This window comes from Corvus moneduloides, chromosome 8 (assembly GCF_009650955.1).
Source record: "Corvus moneduloides isolate bCorMon1 chromosome 8, bCorMon1.pri, whole genome shotgun sequence".
NCBI classification, from domain to species: domain Eukaryota; kingdom Metazoa; phylum Chordata; class Aves; order Passeriformes; family Corvidae; genus Corvus; species Corvus moneduloides.
Window position 1 is genome coordinate 21,346,192 of NC_045483.1, and position 25,634 is coordinate 21,371,825.

General features: G+C 38.9%; 1 protein-coding gene across 3 annotated transcripts in view; it reads left to right on the forward strand.

Annotated features, from left to right (window-relative positions):
- VCL (vinculin) overlaps positions 1-25,634 on the forward strand; it is a 63,210-nt gene that overhangs the window by 34,393 nt on the left and 3,183 nt on the right. The window contains exons 5-21 of one of the 3 annotated variants that reach the window (XM_032115566.1): positions 1,599-1,721; positions 1,981-2,141; positions 7,963-8,053; positions 8,831-8,978; positions 9,849-10,002; positions 11,022-11,197; positions 12,648-12,838; positions 14,201-14,400; positions 14,900-15,028; positions 16,062-16,211; positions 16,792-16,900; positions 17,887-18,189; positions 18,772-18,896; positions 19,203-19,388; positions 22,234-22,443; positions 24,574-24,777; positions 25,417-25,521. In XM_032115566.1, the coding sequence (XP_031971457.1) occupies positions 1,599-1,721; positions 1,981-2,141; positions 7,963-8,053; positions 8,831-8,978; positions 9,849-10,002; positions 11,022-11,197; positions 12,648-12,838; positions 14,201-14,400; positions 14,900-15,028; positions 16,062-16,211; positions 16,792-16,900; positions 17,887-18,189; positions 18,772-18,896; positions 19,203-19,388; positions 22,234-22,443; positions 24,574-24,777; positions 25,417-25,521 (2,765 nt within the window). Of the gene's footprint in view, positions 1-1,598; positions 1,722-1,980; positions 2,142-7,962; positions 8,054-8,830; positions 8,979-9,848; positions 10,003-11,021; positions 11,198-12,647; positions 12,839-14,200; positions 14,401-14,899; positions 15,029-16,061; positions 16,212-16,791; positions 16,901-17,886; positions 18,190-18,771; positions 18,897-19,202; positions 19,389-22,233; positions 22,444-23,294; positions 24,056-24,573; positions 24,778-25,416; positions 25,522-25,634 lie in introns of those variants that run through there. The other 2 variants (XM_032115567.1, XM_032115568.1) reach the window with 2 other exon arrangements.

The window sequence follows — 25,634 nt, forward strand, 5'->3', positions numbered from 1 at the left end:
AGAAAGGCGGGACTTCCCCTTTTGGTCGGAGCTCGCCTGCTGGAAGGTGGGGGGGGGCTCCGAGCCTCCCGGCCCCGCTGGGCCGGGCCGGGGCCACTGCCCCTTTCCCCCTTTCTCAGCACCACGGCACGGACCCTGGGTCGCTGGGGGGGACTGTCCCAGAGCCGCAGGCAGCTCAAACCAGCCATGGACTGCTCACAGCTAAACCCATCCAGCGCAGCTTCTGGGGACAGGCGGGTCCCTCTCCTCTCCATGCGGAGCCGGCGGAGCCAGCGGGAGCCGGCAGAGCCTCCTGTCTGCAGCCAGCACACTTCGTGCTGAACTGAAGAGGACACCGTGTAGCCAGCAGCACAGAGGGAGCGAGGCTTTCCCCACCGTAAAGCCCGAACAAGAACACCCTTCAACATGGCGGCTTCAGAGTCAGAGAGAAGGAGAAGTGGGTCACATGGGACGGAGCTGGAAATGGCGACAGGAGAGAAGAGGGCGGTGCCGCAATTCTGGCGCGCAGCTTAAAAGAAACCTTCTTGCATGCCGTGGTAAGAAACCGTAATACCACAAACTGTTTGTCTCTTTAATCCAATGAAAGAACATGGGGGGATGGAGTATCCTCGTGTGCCTGTGAAGATTGTGAAGAATGCCTATGCCAGGCTATATAGAAGTAGTGAGAGGCTGTTAGAGACTTGTGGCGAAGAAAAGCCTCTGTGTGCAGGCCAAAATAACTTATCCTTAAAAAGATGAATAACCCCATGTGATGGCCCATGTTTTGTAGTATGAAAGAACTATGAAATTCTTCATGAGAGAGATGTTCTACACACAGCAGACTGTTTGTTTCCGGGCGGGTGTGTTGTTGGTGGCAGTTTGGGAACCACGTGCAACTGAAGGAAAACCTTTTCTTCCTTAAGCATAAGAGAAAGACTTTTCAAGAACTGCAACACTGACTAACATCCCATGTTCTGTTATCCCTTGTGTGAGCTGGATAAAAGGAGAGAAGTGCTGGAAAGGGGGGGGGGGGGGGATTTACTTTAATTTTGTTTTGTTGTTTTCTCTTTACTTTTAATTCTGTTAGTAATAAAGCTCTTTCATTGTACTGCAACTGTTTAAGGTTTGTGCCTGCTTTGCTTTTCTCCTAATTCTTATCTCACAGAAGGAAAATAAGTAAATAATGGATATTTTGAATCAAAACCACTACACTGGTAGAACCTCAAAGCAAACAAACAAAATCCTGATGTTTCCTTTTTCTGTCCTTCACTTAAGGCATGGATCAAATCTTAAGAGAAAAGATGACACCCTCCCCCCCCACCCTAAATCAGCTTCCAGTGTTCATTAAATGACTTCATGTCCTAAAACAGTAATTTCAAGTATTGTCCTATTTTATTGATAGGATTTTAAATCAAGAATTTTAAGTAGTCCATTCTACTTTACATAGTGGCTAGGTTTTGAATAGGTGACTTCTCTGAAGTATCTGGAATGTGTTTAAAGTAACAGCTGCTAGCTAATAAAAAATTTTTTAAACTTCAATATAGTTTTCATCAATCATTATGCCTTATTCTTGTTTAGAAATCTCAAGTGTTTCAATGTTCAATTACTTTAATCCTTAGGAATGACAAAGATGGCCAAAATGATTGATGAGAGACAACAGGAATTAACTCACCAGGAACATAGGGTTATGCTGGTAAACTCCATGAATACAGTGAAGGAGCTATTGCCTGTACTTATTTCAGGTATTTTTTGCTTTGCTTTTTAATACCATTCTGAATTACTCTTTTGAACTGGAGTTCCAATGTCTTACGTTTATTAAAAATAACCTCGACATCTGTAATCAGTTGCAAGTAACTGTGCTTCCTGTATTAAAACTACAATCTCTTTGAGATAAAATGGTCCATGCAAAAAAAAATGTTGCATATGAATGCAGTAGAAGGAAAACTCAACCACTGATTGGTTCTTGCATGTACCATTTTCTAATCTCTGGTATTTTCACAGCTATGAAGATTTTTGTAACCACAAAAAATTCTAAAAGCCAGGGAATAGAAGAGGCCTTGAAAAATCGCAATTTCACAGTAGAGAAAATGAGTGCTGAGATAAATGAAATAATTCGTGTATTGCAACTCACTTCCTGGGATGAAGATGCCTGGGCGAGCAAGGTATTTTCATATCTACCTTTGTATATAGAAGTCTAATTTTTGTCTGCTGTGTTTTACCCTTATAAACTTGTGCTTTTGAGACCATGGAAATATGTATTTGTGCATCAGTTTTGCAACACTGTGTAATTGCATCATATAATCTCTTCAAGGTCAAATGTCTTCAGAGATAAAGATATTGATTGTATCTTTCAAAATGAGCTTTCAATGAGCAAAGTTAAACTAGTGTGCCATTTGAAGGTGGTTCAGTGGTTTACTGCATCTCAGTGGTCAAACAGAAGATAGATTTATTCACGCTTTAGTTTTGGCATCATTAGGAAGTCCTGGAATTCCACTCAGAGAAGGACTTTTTGCCTGTGTATAACTACCCTACCAAATCATTTTTGACAGAGGAAAGTTAGGTGTAAAAGTTATTGTTCTGTACATTCAACTGGTCTTGTAGCTAGGCATTCCTAAGTGAGATTGAGATTTTTCTTCTAGATCCTGCTAGAAAAGATAGGCTACTGTTGTATTCTTTGTGCAAAAGGCTTGGAATTGAGAAATTTTAGTCAATTTGGGGGGATTCCTCTTTGAACAACTGCTCCTCTTCCCCCGCCTCATTTTTATTCAGGACATATGAGAGTAAATTTCAGGTGTTTGTCTTGTCTCAAAGAAATCTGTTAGATTGAACAGGCGTTCTGGGTGAGTGTGATGCCTGTGAAGCTGGCATAGGGACAGGATCAGTTCCTTACAACTCAGTGTTCAGCTGTGTGAGTGACTGCAACCACTTACCTGGAGCTAAGTGCTGCTCTGAAGTGATGCTGAAGCTACTGAAATGTCTGGAAGACTAAAACAGGTCTGACAGAATCATAAAAGTGTTGTGGGCTTACAAATAAATGCAGCTGCATAACTGAAATTCCTGACAAGTTCTTTTTGGTTTTTTTTTTTGAGTACTTGGAAGTAAATTGCTGAAGGTATTTTTTTAAAGGGTTAAGGCTATGAGCAACAAATAACAAAAAATTTATTGAGACCTGAAGCCAGACTATTTAGCAAACCAAGTCTTGCAGGAAATCTAACATTGATATAACCAAGACAAAAATCACTTTGGCCTATGTTGTTTGGCACTTGACCCTTAGTTTGCCTCTTATTTTGTCACTATCACTTCCTTATTATGACTACTGTATGCATCTTTGTTTTTGTTGTCCTGTTTCTTACCCTTTTATCACCTTTAGAAGGTAAGCTTTCTTCCACACCCTCCACCTGTACCTTGTATTAAACCCCAAAAAAGCATGTCTGTGGGATTTTGTGCTGTGTGCAGACTGTGTGCTGTGCAGCTTCTTCGTGTTCCAGCTGTGACACTGGCCTATCTACTTACATATATACACACAAAGTTTTAAAAGGATCCTAACAGCTCTGTTTAGCTGTGTGTGAATTGGCTGTGACTAAGAATGGTAATTGCAAGCTGATCTGCATTAAGACTCTTTCTGAATCTGATTAGAGTTAGGGCAAGATTTTACAGCACATTCTTGCTGAATGCTTTTGTGTTAATTTGTTATTAGTCTCTGTAGTGACAAATAAAGGGTCCAGTCAGGCAGGAATGAGCTTTCTGCATGGCCAGAAAGCTTTATTAAGCCAGGAATTTTGTCTATTCCTTAGTGTTTTACCCACAGCCTGCCTTTGGTTTAGATGGTTTGTGTTCTTTAGGTCTAGGCCTAAAACTGCAGTCTTGTATGGTTGCTTTTTCAATTCAGTTTTATTTTTGGATTTAAGCTTTCCTGTATTTTATGAAATATGAATACAATTTTATTTCACACAACAAATTTGGAAATTTTTGTGGTAAAGAAAAATGTCTGTTGCAAACAGTTGGCAATTTAGCTTCAGGAAATTCTTACTCATCTTGCTAGTGAGGCAGATTAATAAAGGATTTAATTAAGAAAATAGTTGGTATTGGAAAATGTTGGTCGCTATGCTTAATGCATAGATATGTTGTGTGGATTAGTATAATCAAAGTATCATTCTGTTCTGAACTGAAAACTCTTCAGTTGCATTTTGTTTTTGAATTAAGGTATGCTGATGATTTGGAACTATAGCACTGGGCATTAATCAAACAATGATGACAAAGCATTTGAATTGAAAAATGCAATGGGATGAAGAAGCAGAAACTAGTTTGCTAGTGGCCACCTTTTACAGACCTTACCCTGTATTTGCACACATACCTAACAATTGATTTATTATTTTGCTGGGAAGGGAGATGAAGGAGCTATTTAGTTGTAGTTGAGGTCATGTTGCATGCATGTTGTGCCTGGTGGTCTAAGGAAAGATTTTCCCCATGCTTTTCTGGAATAAAGTAAGGTGTTTGGGGATGCCCAGCCTTGAATTTTTATTTGTGTAGTACATGCTATTGCCGATGTTGGACTTTATTTTATGTTTATTACTCTATCTTGAGGTATTTATACCTTGAACTATCACAGTCTGTCTAGAGATAGTGGAGAATGAACAAGGTATGGAGCCAAAGTTGTAGGAGTTGTAGGTAAACTATTTTGTTGGTCTTTCTAGACTCTGGAATGCACATTATTATTACTGGATTGCAATAATCTCTGCTTACACTGGATTTTAAAAATAGTATGGTGCTTTAGAATTGAAATGCTATTTTTGGCCAAAATCTTGGGGGAAAAAAATGTATCCTTTTCTTTAATTCATAGCTTTGAACCTTTTTTCTTTGAATTTTTCATTTTAAAGAGGAATTTAATTTTCTCTTGTATATTATTAGTGCCTTTTTTTAAATAAATTTGAAGTAATACTCAATGCAGACATCTTCCATTTCCATGGAATTGGAGGGAGTTAACAGCTGTAAAAAGCTGAGAAATACCTAATATCTTGCAGGATTGAACCCTGAATGGTGACTAAGCTATCTATCCTGCCAGAACACTGGCTTTGCCTATTTCTTCTAATGTTGCCTTCTTTGGTCATGAAATGCAGATATACTTAGACTAGACCACTTTATTGAGTCAGAGGTTGTGTCTACATCCAGCAAGGAATTGTGTAGGATTTATTTTGCTCTTTTGCATAGCAGAGCCAATACCACCTGCTCCCTGAATAAGCTCAAACTTCTTGGTAGTGGCAGAAATGATGCATAAAAGTGTCTTAAATAATATTTGCTTTAGGAATTGATTTGGAAAAAATCCAACTTGCTCTTTTCCCTTCAGACAGTGTTGCCCTAGTTGTTTAACTTGGTTAACTGAAATTGTTTATCTCTTCTGAAAATGTAGTAGTGCTGATTTTGTTAATGAAATTCCTTTTGCCAACAGGAAAACTGTTGGCAGGGAGAGGAGGGAAGGAATCAATTTTTGCTGATAAAACTATATAACATTTTTTTGCAGGATAGCTGTAGGATTTAAAAAAAAATTTTCATGCTTGTAACTGATATTCTGTTGGCAAATCCCAAAGAGTTAAATTTTAAACGTATTTAACTGTTTAGGGAGGAATAAAGTATTTAAACAGCTACAGAAATCAGGACTATCAAGACACTTTGAAGCAGTGAGACCTTGAGCAAGTTGCTGTGTTTTCTTAGATTACTGTTTCTGCTTTTGTCTTCCTTCTTCTTTCTTAAACAACCTGAATTGGTGGATACGTCCGGACATTTCAGTGTGGCTACACCTTTGTTGGTGGCCAAGTGTATCTGACACGAGACACAGCTCTGGCAGAAACAAAAGTGCTGTACCAGCAAACCTAGTTAAGGATGCATTCTAGTCTTCTATTGCATTACTCAGCTCATTGCAGTGAAAACTCCTTATCAGGCTGAAGCTGAGAGGGATTCCTTGGGCTGTGAAGATGGTAAATTGGTGCTTTAAGAGCAGTTGTATTGAAACACTTCAACTGCTATGCTAGGATTTCACCATGTTTTTTTAAACAGGAGAAGGGGACGGTGTTTTGCCAACCTGAATGCAGATATGGGACACAGGGTAGCAGGACTTACCCTGCAGAGCAATCCAGTTATGTAACTTCAGATGGATCCTGTTGCTGCTTGGGTAGTGCTGGCAATTACAAATTCATGAATGCAAAAGCTGGAACACCCGTGATCTTGTCCTCAGATGTTAGACTTTAGATTCAGAGGCTTCTATGTAATTCTGCTGAAACTGCAACCCTGCAGGCAGCTGAGACAACACAAAAGCCTGTGAGAGTAAAAAGGGAGGGACAAAGACAGTTTTCCCAACACTCTCTTCTCCGCCCACACCTGTCATCTCATTGACACAATAAGAAACATCTGTTGCCTTTTAAAAATTCATTTAGTTGTTTCAAATTATTTCTGGGTAGACAGGCCTGAATTAGACCATTCATTTCAAACTAAAGTGGCTTCAGCCTGATATAAACAACAGAAAACAGTAACACCTACTTTCATAGGTAGTAAGATTTAGATATACATTCGAAAAATTCCATTAATATTTACTTGTCTCTTATCATACATTAAACGCACAATTCTCAAGCTATAGAGAAGATGACTTTTAAAATAATGAGCCCATCTCCCACCCCTAGCTGCATGTCCTATGTTTTGGACGTTTTTTTAAACAGGTCCTGACTAAGATCTGAGATGCAGTTTCTAGATTTGAGATTGAGTCAGCCAGGTGAAAATAATTCTGCTTTCGGTACTCTCTCTCAGGCTGTGATTCAAGAACCTTTAAAAATACTCAACAGTGACACATGGCATTTTAGAAAATTGATTGCTGAATTGTATTCTAGCACCTTATGAATAGCTGACAGACCAACATGCCTGAATAAAAATGCCAGAATATTCAGCATTGTATCTTTGAGACTAAACATGCAGAATGAGCAACTCCACAAAAATGTGGGGTTTCTTTAGTGTTGTGAGGACAGCACATGCTGTAGCAGATACTGACCACTGATGGTAGTAAGCTCCTATTCAAAAGGTTGGATGTGGGCAGTCTGATTCAGATGACAGCGTGAGAGCCAGGCTTGTTTTTATCATCTATATACCAATCATGGGATGTTAGATGCATTTCAAATAATTTCCATGATAAAAAGCTATTTTGGCTTTTCCACAACTTTTTATGTAGGTACTTGTTACTGTTTTCACTGTCCTGCCGTTTATGTAAGGTGGAAAACTCGTGGCCTCTAGTGGAGAGACGGCACATGAACAATGAACGGTGTGCAGAGAAATCAGAATTGGGAGGTTGTTTCTCCTGCAGCCAGAGGTGTTGGATAGTAGTGGCATACTAGTAAAACAGCTTCTTTGATGCCTCTGGCAGAGGAGTTCATGGTTTTAAACAGTCACATGTAAATATGTGTGTTTATCTCTAAAGACATTCAACTCCATATCTGAGACTTTCAGAAATTAGCTGTTAGTCTTATTTTTCTGTAAACAGTAACTGTTTGATTTTAAGCAGCAGAGCAGGTGAAAAATGCAGATGTGCAGCCTCTTACCCTGAATAAGTAGTAAAATTCACTGGGAAATTTCCATCTCTGGAGAGTTTACTCCAGTTACATTACAACTTTTCTATGTGCCATGATGTAAAATGGAACTAACTCCAAGATGTGTGCTTAGAGCTCCAACTTTAGAAATTAAAGCACTAGTAAATGAAGAAATAGAAAAATCACTAAAATTGCATGCATAGTTTTTGCATTTTGAGTGAAATGAAAATGTTTGTTCTAACTGGAAAGAAGCAATTATGACCTGCTAGTTTGAAAGTGGGTTTTGAACTGCTTATACGAATGTGTTTTTATAAGTAGACTCTGCTTTATAGAACTTCTATCAGCTTGGGTTGCATTGATTGCTTGTGCTTCGATTTTTTGTTTTGAGAATAATTTTGCTTGTTTCTCTTTTGTAAAGGACACTGAAGCCATGAAGAGAGCTTTAGCCTTGATAGATTCAAAGATGAATCAGGCAAAAGGCTGGCTGAGAGATCCAAATGCACCTCCAGGTAATATTTAAACAAAAATGGCAGCATAAAGTATTTTGATTTTTGAAGGCCTTATTATTTCTGTTGTTTAAGACAAAATTGTCTTTAAGCATTAATAACCCTTACATAGTGGATCATTCTGAAGGAGCCTGTATTCATTCCTTTCTTTAGATATCGGGTATTGAACAGGTTGTGTCTAATGACCTAGAAAGCTTTGCTGCTTCTCAGTGGTCTAAAAGATATATATTCTGTAGGACATACATGCTCTTAATTTGCATTCCAGCAGTAAGCCCAAAAACATAGGAATTTAATTGAACAGTACTTAATTGCAGCTGTGGCTAATATTTAAAATCTCTTCTGTTGTATTTTCAAATTTTTATAACTTGAGATTTACCTAACAGAGTCTCTTTAAGTGTTTTTCTTTCAGTCTTGACATAAAATTTCTAATATTAAAATCTGCCATAAATACTCTTAATTACAATCACCTTTACTTATATAAGGGGTTTGTTTACCTTTGTATGTATCTTTCAAGCAAATAAAATTTGGTAGAGGCCTGTTCCGTTTGAATGTTGAAAGGCTTTATCATGATGAACTTCCTGTGCAATCAAAGCCAAACTACTACAGTTGGAAAAGTTGGAGTGAATTGTTGTTTTTTGGTGTATGTCTCAGTTTTTGATAAATGTACTTTCATGACTGAAATGAATGCAGTTCATATGTTGTGACATGGGGATACCAGGAGATTTCTTACACATGTCAAGGAATGTCTTTGTTGCTGTACTAACTGACCCTGCATCTCAGGGGATGCTGGTGAGCAGGCCATAAGGCAGATCCTCGATGAAGCTGGCAAAGCAGGAGAGCTGTGTGCAGGCAAAGAGCGCAGAGAGATTCTGGGCACGTGCAAAACCCTGGGGCAGATGACCGATCAGCTGGCTGACCTCCGGGCTAGGTAAAGCTCTTACTTGGGATGGACACTTCTCCAATGCTGTTAAAATGTTTCTCCTTAACTTGCAATTGTCACTTCCTAACCTGTAGGAGAGCAGGCCAGAACTGTATTTTACCTTTTTTACTTCAATCTCTTCTTTTTTGATAAGAAGAATATGTTTTAAGAAGAGAAATGTTAATTGCATAACATGATGATCAGAATTGCTCAGGTAGATAATTCCGAATTTGCTTGCTGTCAAACACATAGCCTTCCTCCAAATTAGGCAGAAACGAAATTTTAAACTCTCCTGTTAAGTCTGTTCTCCAAAGAGGATATACCCCAATTACTGTAAGATACATACATATGCTACTTTTTAGGTGTTTTTTGGGATGTTAGACCACATATGGTGGTTGTTGTTTATCCTACATTGACAAATTCTGCTGAACTTTGTGTGTCACGTGATTAAGGCAGCTAAGACATTTTATTTTATTTTTTTTTATTGACTTGCAGTCCTCACTTAGATGAGGTGAGGCTTTCACTCCTGCAGATTCTGACTCTGCAACAGTCTATAAATTAGGAGAGAAGAGGCCTTGTCTTGGGTACTTTAATGGAACAGTATCCTTAAATAGCCTTACTTTGTGACACTGAAAAATATTTATTCTTCTGAGAATGCTAAGTGTCACATTCTGGAATAGGGAAAATATGCTCTTAGTTTTTATCTCTTCTGTTCCTCAGTTTTTGTTTCCTTAGGGAGAAAACAAAATCTGATTACATACTGTATCTCTTGCAACAATTGCTGGGAATACTCATAAACAGATTTTGTTGCCTCTTCACTAGAAAATAGCTTTTGTCAATCCTGAGCTGAATCTGTGGTGCTCTTCTTGTCTTGGGCAGAGGACAGGGTGCTACACCCATGGCTATGCAGAAAGCCCAGCAGGTGTCCCAGGGGCTGGACTTGCTCACTGCCAAAGTGGAGAATGCAGCTCGCAAGCTGGAGGCCATGACCAACTCTAAGCAGGCAATTGCTAAGAAGATTGATGCTGCTCAGGTACCACTAGTGGTTAATAAATACTTTAGAACATGATGACATTACTACTGTCAGAGCTGTTGTACTGAACTACTGTAGTTGTTTCCAAACAAAACACAGTTACTTGGTAATAGGAACATAAAGGGGATACTTGCTTTAACAAAGAAAAATCTTAAATTCAGTAATTTACAGCATTCTGTGAGTTTTGCTTCAGTTGATGGTCTTTTTTGGTAACTGACATGGCATTACTAAAAATGTCAAGGTTATTAAATTAAAATGATGGAACTCCCTAAATTTGCATATAAACTAATCTGATTAAAGAAAAGAATAGAAGAGTTTCAGATTAGCAGACTTACTTGTGGATAAAACTGGAGCCCTTTCTTTGGGCTCTGTTTTAGGAGTGGAGTTCCTAAACTTCGTATTAATGACAGAACTTCGTATTAATGACAGAAGTGAAACGATGTTAATGAAACTGCATTTTCTTTGAATTGATCCTTTATTTTTGTAACTCTTAATATCCATCAGTGGTCTGTCTCTTACCCAGTAGTGATTATGATGGTCATCAAATAATAAACCTTCTATATATACACCTTATCTAAATGTGTATATATGTCTATTATTATCAATATTATATATGTATCAGATAAAATGGTAATGGGATGTTTTAGGAAGAGCTCTGTGAAAATACCCAACTGGGCTCAAGAGCATCTGTTTTCATTTTTTTTCTGAAAGCCACATATCAGTCTCTAAAGGCACTAGTTAAATTTTACTTCTAAATTATGGTTGGCAAATGTTGAGGGGAGAGAGAATGTAAAATCTTTGGGGAGATTTTATCTAGTTTGATGGTTTTTTTCAAAACAGAAAAACGATGAGGCAACAGAATAATTTCATGGTACCTACAAAACAGAAACTGCTTTTGAGAACTACTTCGTATTAAATAAAATTTTGAAAGCGCAATTGGTATTTCTTTCTCTGTGAGAGCATGTATAGAATAAACATCACTTTTTGTCTTCACTTGTACACAACTTCTTTCTATGAAGAATTGGCTTGCAGATCCTAATGGGGGCAGTGAAGGAGAAGAGCATATTCGGGGAATTATGGCTGAAGCAAGGAAAGTTGCAGAACTGTGTGAGGAGCCTAAAGAAAGAGATGATATCCTTCGTTCCTTGGGGGAAATCTCTGCTTTGACAGCCAAGCTGTCAGATCTGCGACGACAGTAAGGATTAGTTTTATCACCGTTTATTTATTTGAATGGCTTTCATGTGCAGTTCACGGTGCTGAGCAAGATCAGAATATTGATGATGATAATAAACCCTTTTTAGTTGTTCAGCCTAGTGATTTCTATCTCAAAGCCTAACTTGCACTAGCTTCCTTAAAAAAAGGTAGCCAGAGACATATTACATGGAAGTATTTTCTTTCTACTGCCTATGGAATATTTGACAAGCAAACCGAAGCCAAAAGTGAGCTTGTTTGTACTGTCAAAACAACAAGGTAATGGGAAATATAAGTTTGGTTATACTGATGGATGTCATCACTGTTTTTTGCTAAGCAGCTTACTAATATCAAGGTGGAATATCTTCCACTTCGATCACTGTAAGTGTTTTAAGCTGTAACTGATGCCTTTTCTTGGTCTTAAAGTCAAGAGTCAAATACTGTTAGAAAGGAAAAAGGGATTTTACCTTGATATTTATTTTAAGGATCCTTAGGTGCACATGTCCAGGTCTAATGCACTGAAATGCACACTGCAATGCACCCCCAAAAGATCTGGTATAACATTACAGGTCTTACTAATTAGCATATCTATCCAAAATTCCCCAATGAGAGGCTTGAGTGAGCCCCCCCCCTTCCCCAAGGAACCTTCCCCTGGATGGTTCTATCTTAGTTTACAGAATGTGTTCTGGAGAGGACCTTGGGGTCTGGGGCACACTAACCCCTACCTACGAAGCTTCTAAAATGTTTCATCTCTCAGCTGAACAAACAAGTCCAAGAATGTAGGCAAAAAGCACTAAGAATACAGAAGTTATAAAAAGGTATAACAGGGGTATAAAAGAAAAGGCAAAAAATCATCATGGCATCATAACTACAAATGATACAAAAGATAAGATTTTCAGAAATTATATTTCTGTATCAGTTTTGCAAAGAGGCTGATTGAGAATGGCAGAGGAGAAACAGTTATTGTACAGACTGCGATCTTCATCTAAGGCTGGTTGCAATACAGCAATAAATATTTCTCTTGCTCCATTAGTTAGTTGTTTTAATCAAGTTTTTATTGAGCTTTAGCTGCAGTAGGTCTTAATGTGCTATCTTTTGTCAAGTTTATATATAGCCTTTGGTCTGTGGCTGCTTACTTTTCTGCTTGTAATCTGTATGGCATGATAGCAGTTGCTTGTAAGACAGCCATGGAAATGGGAAATCAGTTCATACACCAGTACTGGCAATGGCAGTACTGTGCCTTCCCCCACCTCAGTGCTGTGCTGAACATATGTAATATCCAGGTACCACAGCAGAGAACTGCTCCTCAGAGTCTCAACTCAAGTGTCAAAGTCAACCTTATTTAGAAAGACCAAGTACCTTTCATTGTGTCTTCCTGCTGAATTTGAGACAATCTGTAAATGATCTTTATATGACTATACTCTTTTTTTTTTTTTTTTTTTTTAAATGCTTAGTGGGAAAGGTGACTCTCCTGAGGCTCGTGCTTTGGCTAAGCAAATAGCTACATCACTTCAGAATTTACAGTCCAAAACAAACAGGGCTGTAGCAAATACTAGGCCAGTTAAAGCAGCTGTCCATTTGGAGGGCAAGATTGAGCAAGCTCAGAGGTGGATAGACAATCCTACAGTTGCTGATCGGGGAGTAGGTAAGTGTTTCTCTGTGATTTTCCCCCCAGTTTTACAATCAAACTTGTTACTAATTTTGGTGGTGGAAACTACTGCTCCTGAGGATGCATTGAATGTTCACTGATGTGGAGACTTGAAGATTTATAGCTAAGTCATGACTTAGATTATAGAATTAAGAAAATTATAGAAATAAGCTGGCCCATGATTCTCTTTGTGTTGTTTCCTAAAGAATGGGAGAACATGTGCTGTAGAGAAGACAAACTTAAGATTGCTACTTGCTTTTCTTATTATGCAAATATTGTATCTCAAATTTGAATTTATACCTACTTCAGAAAATTGAGTAATTAGCTCCTTCAGAGAAGAGAAAAACACTCATAAACCTGACCTAAAAGTATCACTTCTTGTATGGTTTCTGGGTTATCTGAGGAGAATGCTAATAATTAAAGAGAAAGGGGATCTGATAATCCCAGTATGCTCTCGATGAGAGCATGTGGTTCAGGAGTTGCTGGCACTTGGCAGGATACTCATAAGAAAAGTAAGTTAAGAATACAAGAGATGGCAGCAGTGCTGAGTGATTCTTGGATAGTCCGGTGCTGTGACAACTTCGTAAGTAATTTTAAGGTTGATCACTAACTTGGATTACTTGTGGGTTAGCATTATCTTAAAATTATTCTTCAGTAGGTCTTTGATGGACTTAATACACAATGAGTTCCTTTAAAAGAATACTGCTGTTGTATTCTTGAAAGAATAGAGAATTACATTCCTGTGAATGAGCAGGAAGCATCTGTAAGTGAATGAAGGAAATTACCCATGCTAAAAATAAATTTTTTTACAGAAAAACTTTCAACACACTGTGGAGGCTTTGTAAGGTGTTCCCTACCCCCACTGTCCCCTCCAATCCAGATTACTTGACACTTCTTACTTATGGCTTCTGGAATTCTTGGAGAGGGCATTTGGCTTTTTAAGTTATGTTTTCTACTTGTCTTTTCATTCCCTCTTGCTGCTTGTCTTCTAATGATGTGGGGATGAATTGCAGTACTTGGAATTTGCAAGTGCTTTCTATTGGAGTTAACAGATCAGTTATGTAGAAGTACCTGACAGCTGCCATGGTTAATTTTTGTCAGACCACTCTAGTTAAAAAGGATGCATCTCTAGCCAGAGTTGGTAAATTAAGCAAAAAGAAACTGGAGACAGTTGAATTCCTCTGTGGTTTTGAACTGTAATTACTCAATGATAAACTGCAGAAGATCTTTTCTACCACCTAGACAAGTGTTCTGAAAACCCCAAGAATTCGGATGTGTGCATATACGTGTGCGGCTCTTTGTGGTGCCCCGGTTTCTGTGCCACTGCATGTTAATGGCCGGTGCCCTGTCCCCCTGCAGGCCAGGCGGCCATCCGGGGCCTGGTTGCCGAAGGCCGCCGTTTAGCCAATGTCATGATGGGACCGTACCGGCAGGACCTGCTGGCCAAGTGTGACCGCGTGGACCAGCTCTCTGCCCAGCTGGCTGACCTGGCGGCGCGAGGGGAGGGCGAGTCCCCCCAGGCCAGGGCCATCGCTGCTCAGCTCCAGGACTCGCTGAAGGTAAGCACCTGCTCTCGTGCAGGCAAGCACATGATACACGGGAGCACTTCTCTCCTCTGGGGAAGCCTTGTGTGTGAGAGGCATCTATGAAAACAAAAATGCAGCTAAGGACCTATTGGTTTAGCTGAGGTGTTTAAAGCAAATTTTCTAGAAAGGCCTTGTTATCATGCCATAGGGGTTAATTTCAAATGAACAATTTGGAAGGAAAATTCAAGTCTCTCTTAAAAGGAAATAGTATGCTAGCATTGCAGATTTGAGGGACAAGGTCTCGAATCATGCTGTTCATAGCTTCTAATGCTGCTTCAAGGAGTGGTACGTAAGCTTTGTATAGTTCAAATTATGTAAAAAGTGATTAATTGGTCACACTTTTAAGGTAATTCTATCTTAATGTCTGCCATTGGAATGGGCATTTTTCTTGTAAAAGAAGGTTTTATGGGATTTGAACCCCTACAACTTTATATCCTTCTATCATATGGTAATAATTTTCCACTTTTTTAAGGATCTTAAAACACGAATGCAAGAGGCAATGACCCAGGAAGTTTCTGATGTTTTTAGTGACACCACAACTCCTATTAAATTGTTAGCAGTAGCAGCCACCGCTCCCTCTGATGCTCCCAACAGAGATGAGGCAAGTATACCCAAGTATACTTTCTTTCCATGTACAGGTTCAGCTGTTGTTTAATTTTACCTGAATTGGTATTTTGAAAAATAAATCAGTGTTCTGAAAAATGAATTGGTATTTTTTTATTTTAAGTTTGTGATGCTTACTAATTCTGGCTACATAATGTTTACTATGCAAATCTCTCTGGACTCCTGGAGACTGTGAATTGTATAACCCTGGAAACAGTGGTAACAGTAATAACATTCAATAAATGGCAAAAATGTCTCCCTGTGTTGTTGGTACCACATGGCCTTCAGTGGGCTAAAAATTCTTGTGCAAAAACCACTGACACACTAGTTGGTAGTTTTTTATATCTCAGCATTACATAAGCTGATTACAATGGTCAAATTCATGCCAGAATTCATCAACAGATTACCGTTTTCTCTTGCTGGATATTGTTTCCTGTACTTCAAAGCCACTGGCTGCAAATGAAGTACCTAAAATGCAGTGTCTGGAAGTTCTGTTTGGCTACTTTGGCTTTTGGCTACATGATCAAAATAATTCCCAAGGCCTTGGAGAATTCAGCTTTATGGCAGGATAGCTTTTTGTCCAAGTGTTCTGTTCCTTGAATATCTAAGGACTGTGAAAGGAGGTAATTTTTTTCCAGTGTGAATTTTTGGGGTGAACCCCCTTATTTATCTTTCTAATATAGTTACTTTTGGATTATGGGTTTGAAGATAAATCTCTGAGCTAAAATAGTTTTAATAGAGTATTTCTTGCAGCAGTAGTCATCAGGAATTACTGAACTTCATACCTTGAAACTATAAAGTGTGTATATATCTCCTTAGTTGTCCCACTGAGTAAGTAAAGAAGCAAGTCTGGTAATGTAAAGATTAAAAAAATCAAATGCCTTCAAAGCTTTTGTGTCCTTTTGCATTCTCTCAGGATGAATTAAGTAGGGATGTTATGAAGGTGTCTCTGACACTTGAAAGAAATTTTGTATTCTGTTAAGGTGGGTAGGGCTTTTTAAAATGTTTTTTTTTCCTCTTCTGACAACTAGGTGTTTGATGAAAGAGCAGCAAACTTTGAAAACCATGCTGCTAGACTGGGAGCTACAGCAGAAAAAGCGGCTGCAGTTGGAACTGCCAATAAAACCACTGTGGAGGGCATTCAGGCAACAGTGAAATCAGCAAGGGAACTCACCCCACAGGTGCTTGCTGGGTTTGAAGAGCTGTTAAAAGGGCTGGGGATGACCTCTGGGGATTTTCCTTATGCTTCTCTTCTAGAAGAAAGATTTTAATACCAACAAGGAACATAGTGCTGACACTCTTAAAATGGGAATGGCAAACACTTGTATACATTATACTAAGTAGAACAAAATGATCAAATGACATGTTTTACTCTTCAGCTCTTGGATAGAAGTGTCTGTGACTTGAAACAAAATGATTTTGGGGCTTGGTAAAATAAGTAAGTAGAAAAAATGCTCTCTGTTTTTTTCAAAATAAACTTCTATCTAAATGTTGGTAGTGTGATAAATAGTGCACTTTAGTACTTTCAGGAGCTGTTTGTAAGATAGATTAGTAGGTAGTTGAAGTTCCAGGAGAAAGTATTTGTGCCAGCTAATTTCAGAAGCATGGTAGATCTTCAAGGAGCTAGATGTTGCTCTAGAATTAATGAACTAGTTTTTCAAATGTGGAGCTACACATCCAGTCCTGAAAAAACAAATGCATTTTCAAGAATATGTGTAATGTTGATGTGTACTGATAATTAAAAATGTCTTCTGTTGGCAGGTAGTATCAGCAGCTCGTATCCTCCTGAGAAATCCTGGAAATCAGGCTGCTTACGAACATTTTGAAACCATGAAAAACCAATGGATTGATAATGTAGAAAAAATGACAGGTAAAGTAGGAATTTCTGTTGACAATCCTACCTATGGCTAACTAGCTTGTATAGATTTTTCTCCATTCTGTGTGGGTTGATGAAACATGCAAAAAATAATGACTGATTAAAAATAAATTAAGAGAAGTGGGAATGTGCTCTCTGACTCCAGGAATATGTATATGTTAGAGGATACACAAAATAGCTGACTTCTTATGTGTTAATACTGAGCTGTAGGGGAGCAAATCCTGCTTTAGTTCTTTTTTTGGGAAAATCAGAATATCATCATTTTTTATTGCAGCTGCTATTATAGCAGTATATCACTGTGACAACTTGAGGTTTTCTTCTGTATAATCTTGGCATGTTGAAATAGGACAGATAATTAACTGAAGGAAAGAAAACATGTTCAAAATACTGTAACAGCCCAATGAATGCAGAGAATAAGACAAAGCTGCTGATCCTGCTGAGGCACTGAAATATTCCAGTCCTTCCCAAGGGCAGATCCTTTGCACTGACCTGCTGAACAGCTGAATGTATAGTACCTCCTCCTTCATCCCAGTAATTAAATCCTGGGTATTTTAAATCTCACTGCCTTGTCACTGTGAATCACCCCTATGTAAAAAGCACAGCCAGAAGGATATTTCCTTTGGAATGAATGGGAGAATACAAAAAGTACTGAATATGCTTAAAGAAATTTGGTGTGAAGAAAGAATCTCTGCTGCATATACTATGTAAGACAGTTCTTGAGTGAAACAACATTCCATGGTAGAGGAGTAGGAGCTTGGGGTGTCATTAACAAGCTTCAGCATGATTACTGTCGCAGAGGTACAACAATCAGAAATTAAACTGCAGTAGTACATTTGGGCTGATTTCCATGCACTTCTCTGCTCTTCTCACACCCCAGTTTTAAAATACTTACTTTTCTGGTTTTGAACTATCTTTGGAATACCAAATATCCCTTTCCACAGATGAAACTAGAATATTAATGTGTTTAACTTTTATTCTAGGGTTGGTGGATGAAGCCATTGATACTAAATCTCTGTTGGATGCATCAGAAGAGGCTATTAAGAAGGACCTGGATAAATGTAAAGTTGCAATGGCCAACATGCAACCTCAGATGCTGGTAGCTGGTGCCACCAGCATTGCCAGACGAGCAAACCGTATCCTGCTGGTCGCAAAACGGGAGGTGGAAAACTCAGAAGACCCTAAATTTCGGGAGGCTGTTAAAGCAGCCTCTGATGAGCTGAGCAAAACTATATCACCCATGGTAATGGATGCTAAAGCTGTGGCAGGCAACATTTCTGATCCTGGTAAGGATTCAGTCAGCTAATTTAAAATGTGCCTTTTACTGACGAGAGATGATGTAAAGTAGTGCTCATTTTTTCTTATACAGCTGGATATCTCCTTTTATGTAAATACTGTGTACACTTACATCTCAGAATGATGAAATCAAGCTCACACCATTAACTGCTGCATCCTGCTGTTCTAAAATGCAATCAGAGGCCTTTAGCATATTCAAAGAAAAAGCATTCTAGTATGATATGCCATTTCATATCCTTAATTAGAAGCATTTGTTCCTAGTTTTAAGTAGTATTACTTTATATTAAAAAAATTACACAATTTTTTTTTACTCTAAAAGTTGTTCAGGGAATTACTTTGGCTATTGATAGTGATTATTACTCAGCCAAGGCTTTATTTTATGCATGTTGCAGATGACACTAATATTTCAATTCAATTCATGCAAATCCACTGTAAACAATTTGGTAGTTTTTAAACACAAATATAAGTGTACTTGGCACAGTACATTATAGAAGTAATTTTTGGGGGTAGTATTCTAAACATTACCGATTCTATTAAGTTGGTGTTAAACTAGTAATGAAATTTTTGTTTAGGTTTGCAGAAGCGTTTCTTGGATTCTGGATACAAAATTCTGGGAGCTGTGGCCAAAGTCAGAGAAGCCTTCCAGCCTCAGGAACCAGATTTTCCTCCTCCTCCTCCTGACCTTGAGCACCTTCATGTAAGTGCAGCTAGTTTGTAATAAAATACGCAGTTGTCATTGATGTGTGGACTGAAATTACTTAAGTATATTACTATTCATTAGAAATAAAAGGTATTGTCTGGCTGGCCATGCATACAAGTAGCCTCAAGTCTAAAAAATACCAGTCCAGCATTCAAAAGGAAAGATTAAAACGTGGTATTTTCTTTAACAGGATGCACTTGAAAAACTGGAAAAAGACCTGAGGTCATACAGTCATGTCTTGCCATGACACCACCCTTTACTCAATCTTTGCTCTTTCATTGCACTGATGTTTGCCTTCCCTAGCTGACGGACGAGCTCGCTCCTCCAAAACCACCGCTGCCAGAAGGTGAGGTCCCCCCGCCCAGACCACCACCACCTGAAGAAAAGGATGAAGAGTTCCCAGAGCAAAAAGCAGGAGAAGCAATCAATCAACCCATGATGATGGCTGCTAGACAGTTGCATGATGAAGCCCGGAAATGGTCTAGCAAGGTAAGAAGTTGTTGTAAGTGTTTTGTGCTAAAAGGATTCTCTTTTATTTTTATTTTCAGGATCAGAGTGTTTTTTCTTATGACAGTGTCTTTCATAGACTAAATAGTAAAAGCACTGCTCAAGTTCAGAGTGAACTAGGGTCAACTGTTCTAACGCTTAGAATTGCTAGAATGCTTTATTAACATACCCCTGGGGACACAAATATGCCCTGTATGCTAAGCTGTTTGTGATCCTTGGTGTTGGTATTGCCTAGAGAGTAACTAATACTTATGCCTGTGCAGGCTGACAAGCTGATTGCTATATTTAAGTGACTTTGAAAAGTCTGTATGGAAAAATCAGTATGGATGTTGCAGATACCAGCTGCAGGGATCATGAGCTGGTTTGTCTTTATTCTGGAAGAAGCTGCAAGGTACTTTGCAGTTAATGTGATGCATTTATGATGGGAAGAATGACCACATATAGGTGGCCTGGTCTCATTCTTTTTTGGAGTGAGTCACATTCCCTATTAAGGCTGAAATCCTGAATTTCCTTCCCATTTCAGTGCTGTGATGAAGAACTGTGAATTTGTCAGTCTTGTAAATGCTAACATCGCTTTGTTTTGCTTTTCTCTCATCTCCTCCTTCTCTTCCCCAAGAGCTACATTTTTCCTCTGGCAGAAGCTGAGTGCTGAGTAAGAACTTCAGAGATTTAGGCTTCTGCAAGTGTAAATTAAAGGGTCACAATTTGGCTTTTAAAATCTTACCCTTTCTCTGCACTAAATTAGGTGGTAAGGAGACAGACTTGAATAGCTTACAGAATCAACTTTAGTGCTATGGGCTAAAGGAACATCTGTTTTGGAAGTACAGATAAAACACAAAAGTTTCTGCAAATCAGTTTGGGTGTCTCTTATGCAAGATCAGAAGCTCTATTTTCCCCATACTTCCGGATATCCCAAACACATTTTTATATTACTAAAGGGACAGTACTGGAATGTATTAGTGATCTCAGAAGGTAATTTTAAGGCTAAAAGCCTTAATTTCAGTTTCCTAAAAGTGTTTTGATGTTGAAATCCCAGAACTGGTAACGTAACAATAGAGAGTAGGTAATAAAATGCCTTTACCATATATACACTATATGCATTCTAAATTAAATAGTGCAAAGCCAAGCACCAGTCCTTAAAACTCCTTGCTGATTATGAAAGAGCTCCAAGCTCAGAAACTTTAGATTATAAAACACTCTGTTCATTGCTGCTTCTTTAATTTGAGACCAAGAAAGTTAGCCTGGCAATTGTCCTTCTAATTCTTCTTTAGCAGTAGGAGTTTAGTTATTCTCACAGTATGTGTTGGGAGAAGTTGTTTTAAAAACACTTCTGTAGTCTCTGAACTCACCTGATTGGCTGGAAGAGAGATTGATGGACAGTGCTACTGAGCAATATGGATTAGATCTGGAAAAACAGAACTATAAGGTCTTGCTCATATGAAGTCACAACAGACTGTGTGTCAACTGTCTTTTGCCTTTTTGCAGAATCACTTTAGTCTACTGGTACTTCACCTGTAGGAAAGTGGGGGGGTGGGTGAACAAGTACTTAGTCTTTGAAAAATGGTGTAACATTGTTCATTCTTGTAAGAATGAAAATCTGATTTTTCTCCTTCTTTACAAAAGCTCCTCTTCACTGAGTGGCTTCTGGGCTTTCATGTACTCCATTTTTCTCATGGAGCACCAGCTGAACAATGTCTATTGCTTTAGCTTCCCCCTCATTTGGATAATCAGAAAATGAGGGATATTTGGATACTTTTCATTAGATTAAGACTTAAATAAAAGCTGCCTTTGAAGGTGAGATGATTTGGCCTTACAAGTGTTACAACTTCCAAAATTCCTGTATGATGTTGTTGACATAGATGGGGTTTTTTTCTATAAAATGCTGTATCTTAAGCAAAACACAGTTGCAAATGCAGAGTTTTTGGTAAGGGTACCTTTACTTTTATCACACTTGGCTTTAGTTGAACAAATAGTTATTAAACTTGTAGACTATTTCTGTATTGAAATGTTGCTGTCTTATTAATGCCTGTATTGTTATACCTCTTACCTCTTCCTTGAGATCTTCTCTAACAAAATTTATTTGCTTGAACCCTCTTTTTTTTTTTTGTTTTGAAGGTAACAGATACAACATATTGTGGCAAAACAATATCATATATTTCATAATCCTCCTTTTTAATTAATTCCATTTCAGTCTTCTTTAAGAACTGTAATTCACAGTATTCATGGCATTCAGCATCACCTCTTCTTTTTCCAACCTGGTGTTGCTCTTTTACGTGTTCTGTGTGGTACCTCAGTACTCGCTTCTATAGCGTCTCCCATCCCATCTCTTTTTGTTACTCTACAGCAGTGTCAGTGGTTTTTCTGTGCTCCTGCTATCTGCTCTTATCACATACATGAATGGGCTTCCAAACAAAGCTTTGTATCTGCACAAATAACACAGTCATCAGCTGCTGTGCCTGCTCCTGTGCAGTCAGAACGGCTTCCATTGAGACAGAAAATCCATTCATTTCATTGTTGGCTTGGTAGTAAAATGTTGTTCTGTGGGTCAGTCTCTGTATGAGCTGAATGCTCAGATGGAAAATGCTGCTGCATATTTGAATTGTAACTTCTTAATATTTTTCATAACTTTGGTTAACAGGTGAACTGTTTCTTTCTGCTATATTCCTTCCCCTCCTCCCCTTGACCTGATCCTAGAGCTGCCTTCTCAGATCCTGAGAGGCCAAGAGGATGTTTTGGTCACTAAAACTGCTCAGTTTGTGCTCTTCTACCAAATTCTGCTTCTTGTACTAACTGTCCCGTTTCTCCACCCTTGCTGCCACCTGCAAAGCCTGATGTGACTGTGATTAATGAAGCGGCTGAGGCTGGTGTAGATATAGATGAGGAGGATGATGCAGATGTTGAATTCACTCTCCCCTATGACATTGAAGATGATTACGAGCCTGAGCTGCTGTTAATGCCAACCAATCAGCCCGTTAACCAGCCCATTCTGGCTGCTGCTCAGTCTCTACATCGGGAAGCAACCAAGTGGTCTAGTAAGGTACTCCTGAGTCCCCGGGGACTGATCCGCGTGCATCCGGCCACTTGGAACGCTGACACATTTGCATCACTCTTGATCCCTGCTGGGCCCCACCATCCTGAATGAATAAGTGTATCTGCACTTCATTTTAAGGACTGAGAGTGGCTTCACGAGTTTGCTAGATCTGTTTGTCAGTGCCGGATTGAAGCTTGATTGGGGTCACTTATTAATATTCAAAGACTTCCTCTCCCTTTGCATCTGCCTGGTCTTCTTTGTTATGGCAGTTTTCAAATTGTAATAGGGATTGTCTTCTGCCCCTTCGGTTCCTTTTTCCGTTCATGTGGGCTACCTGGGAAGCCATGGTTAATGGTTTCTTAATGACTTCCGGATACAGCAGAGTATACAGAATTCAAGAAGTCATTTAAGGTGTCTGTTGTGCTTGGCCTCAATTGATGCCGTCAATTAACATCCCTTCCAACAAGGAATGGCTTTGTATGGCAGTGTTTATGGAAGAGACTGCCTGACTGCTGGCTTGCACTGGGCTGTATTGCAAATGCTGGTCTTGAGAGAATTCGTTTCTGAAGAAGCTGCACTGAATGCTATTAGCTGCTGAATTGAGATCCTGTCTATATGAAACCAGTGGAAATCTAACATGAGGTTCAGACGTTCACGAGTAGCCTGTCTTCTGTCTAAGCACAAAATGTTTGCAAGACTGGGCACTTTTCGTAGCATGCTGCAAAAAATAAGGTTGGTGTCCCATAAACAAAAGTTAGGGGTGTGTGCATATGTGTGTGTGTGTGTATACTTATGTAGAGAGTTATACTAAACCATTTTAATAAAAAGGGCTTTAAAAATGTTCTTGTCCTTTTCAGATTCTGGTGCTTGGATAACTTGTTAGACACTGATCCTTCTACGTGAAAACATGGAAAAGCTTTGTGTTATGTCATTTATATCCTAACTGGTTATAGTAGCAAACTGTTTAGCTAATAGGTCACGGTAACGAATAGTTCAGCTGTTTGTGTCACTGTATCTGTAAAATGCCTGGGATATGTTCTTGAACTTGCTCCTAGTGAGTCACAAAAGTGTGTGCACAGCATAGAGGAGACCTTGGCTCAGCTGGGTTCTCACTGTGTACTCTTTGCTCTGAACTTCATTGGTCGTCATCTGTGGGATTATTCCAGGGAAAGTGTGTGGTAATACTTAAACTCACTCCGCTAATATTTCATCCACACAATAGGAATGCTGCAAGGCACCAAAGAGTTCTCTTTTGACTAACAACTTTCTAAAGGGAATAATATAAATATACTAAATATACTAACAGACTACTAACAATCAGCTAGGTCTGCTTTCCCTTGAACTAGGTTTCTCTTTGGAACAGTGTATAAGAAATGGGTTTGCCTTGGTCACAATTAATTCACATTTCAAATATTTCTCAGATGTATTTCTGTGACTGTAATTTTTGATGTACAAAAAACATCTTGATTTCATTCTAAGAAACATCACTAGATTATCTTTTGAACTACCATGTTCTTCTCTCCTGGAAGCTTTATTTTAAATGGAGAGATTGTATCAAAAAAAGGTTTATTTTCAAGGAGTAACTTCAAAAAAGTAAAAGTTGCATCTCATTTCCACATTACTGGTGACAAAAGTTTTGTATTCTCTTCCATTTATCCTTTAACATTATTAGTAGCATAGCTAATGCTTTAACAACTTCAGTTTCAGATGCCACTGAAAATTTCATGCTCAACTGTTATGACTACAACTGGTTTAACAGGTTATTTAGCACATTTTTTTTTTTAACTTTAAAAGAAGTCTTTTTTGGGGGGAAGACTGGAATTTCAAATGCTAATAACATGCTTTATTTTAAAATCTAATCAGCAGAGCAGTAACTCATTCCATGGACAAACTAACACTTTACAACTTCTTTTTCAGTTTCAAAGTGAGCTTTTTTCCTGAGTGTTAAGAAAAAAAAAGTCAGAAACATGTACTTAGTACAGATCTTCCCTGTTCCTTGAAGAAACCTCTTCCGTGTTCACAAATGGTTCTTCCATCCTTAACTCCTTCAGAGTGTTCCTACCCAAGCGTTCACTGCTGCTGAGCGGTGGCTTGCCAGCGTCCTGGCAGGAGCAGTGACCGTGTTGTTCCGTGCAGGGGAACGACATCATCGCGGCGGCGAAGCGCATGGCGCTGCTCATGGCCGAGATGTCGCGCCTGGTCAGAGGCGGCAGCGGCAACAAGCGTGCCCTCATCCAGTGCGCCAAGGACATCGCCAAGGCGTCGGACGAGGTCACGCGGCTCGCCAAGGAGGTGGCCAAGCAGTGCACGGACAAGCGCATCAGGACAAACCTCCTGCAGGTAACGAGGGAACTGGGAATGCCTCAAATGCTGCTTTTGCTGTTCCTCTCTGGGGGGGTGAGCACAGGAGTCATGCCAGTGAATCAAGGGGATCTTCCCTTGGCTTGTAGAGTTTTGTCAAGTTCTGTGCTTTTAGATCCCATGAGAATGTGTGTGTGAATATATATATATTTATATATATATTTATGTGAATATATGTTCTGTAAAGCTATAATTTGATGTCGAAAGAGCTTTTGAAAAAACACTGTGCTACAAATACTGATCTGTCCTAGGTCTGCATTGTTTTGTATTTCATTCACTCATTCCTTTGCATCAAAGAATAGTACCAGAAATGCAACACTTCTAAGTTTTGTCAATCTCAGCCAAATACACATCATACTATTCCTAACCAAGCAGACCTTTGAGGAGTATATGGAAGAACAGAAAAATGTTGGCTCTGTCCCAAATATTCCCGAAGCAAGTAAAATAAGATTCAAATATCCTACCAATATTTATCAGATAGTCTTAAAGGTTATAGGATCACCTCTATGCCCATTCATTTTCTACTAGTAAAAGAAAATAAAAAAGTTTATCTGAAAAAAATGGATGCATAATGTATTGGTTCAATTTACAATGTGAAGTGGTTTTTATTCCTACTAGGTCTGTGAGCGAATCCCAACCATCAGTACACAGCTGAAAATTCTCTCCACTGTCAAAGCTACCATGCTGGGCAGAACTAATATCAGTGATGAAGAGTCGGAACAGGTAAGAGGTGCAAAGACTGATGGTAGCATGGAATTGTTGATCACTTTTATGGGGACACATGTACAACCTGTTCTATCAGATGTGTTCTGGGAACTTGATCTTGAAGCTTACCT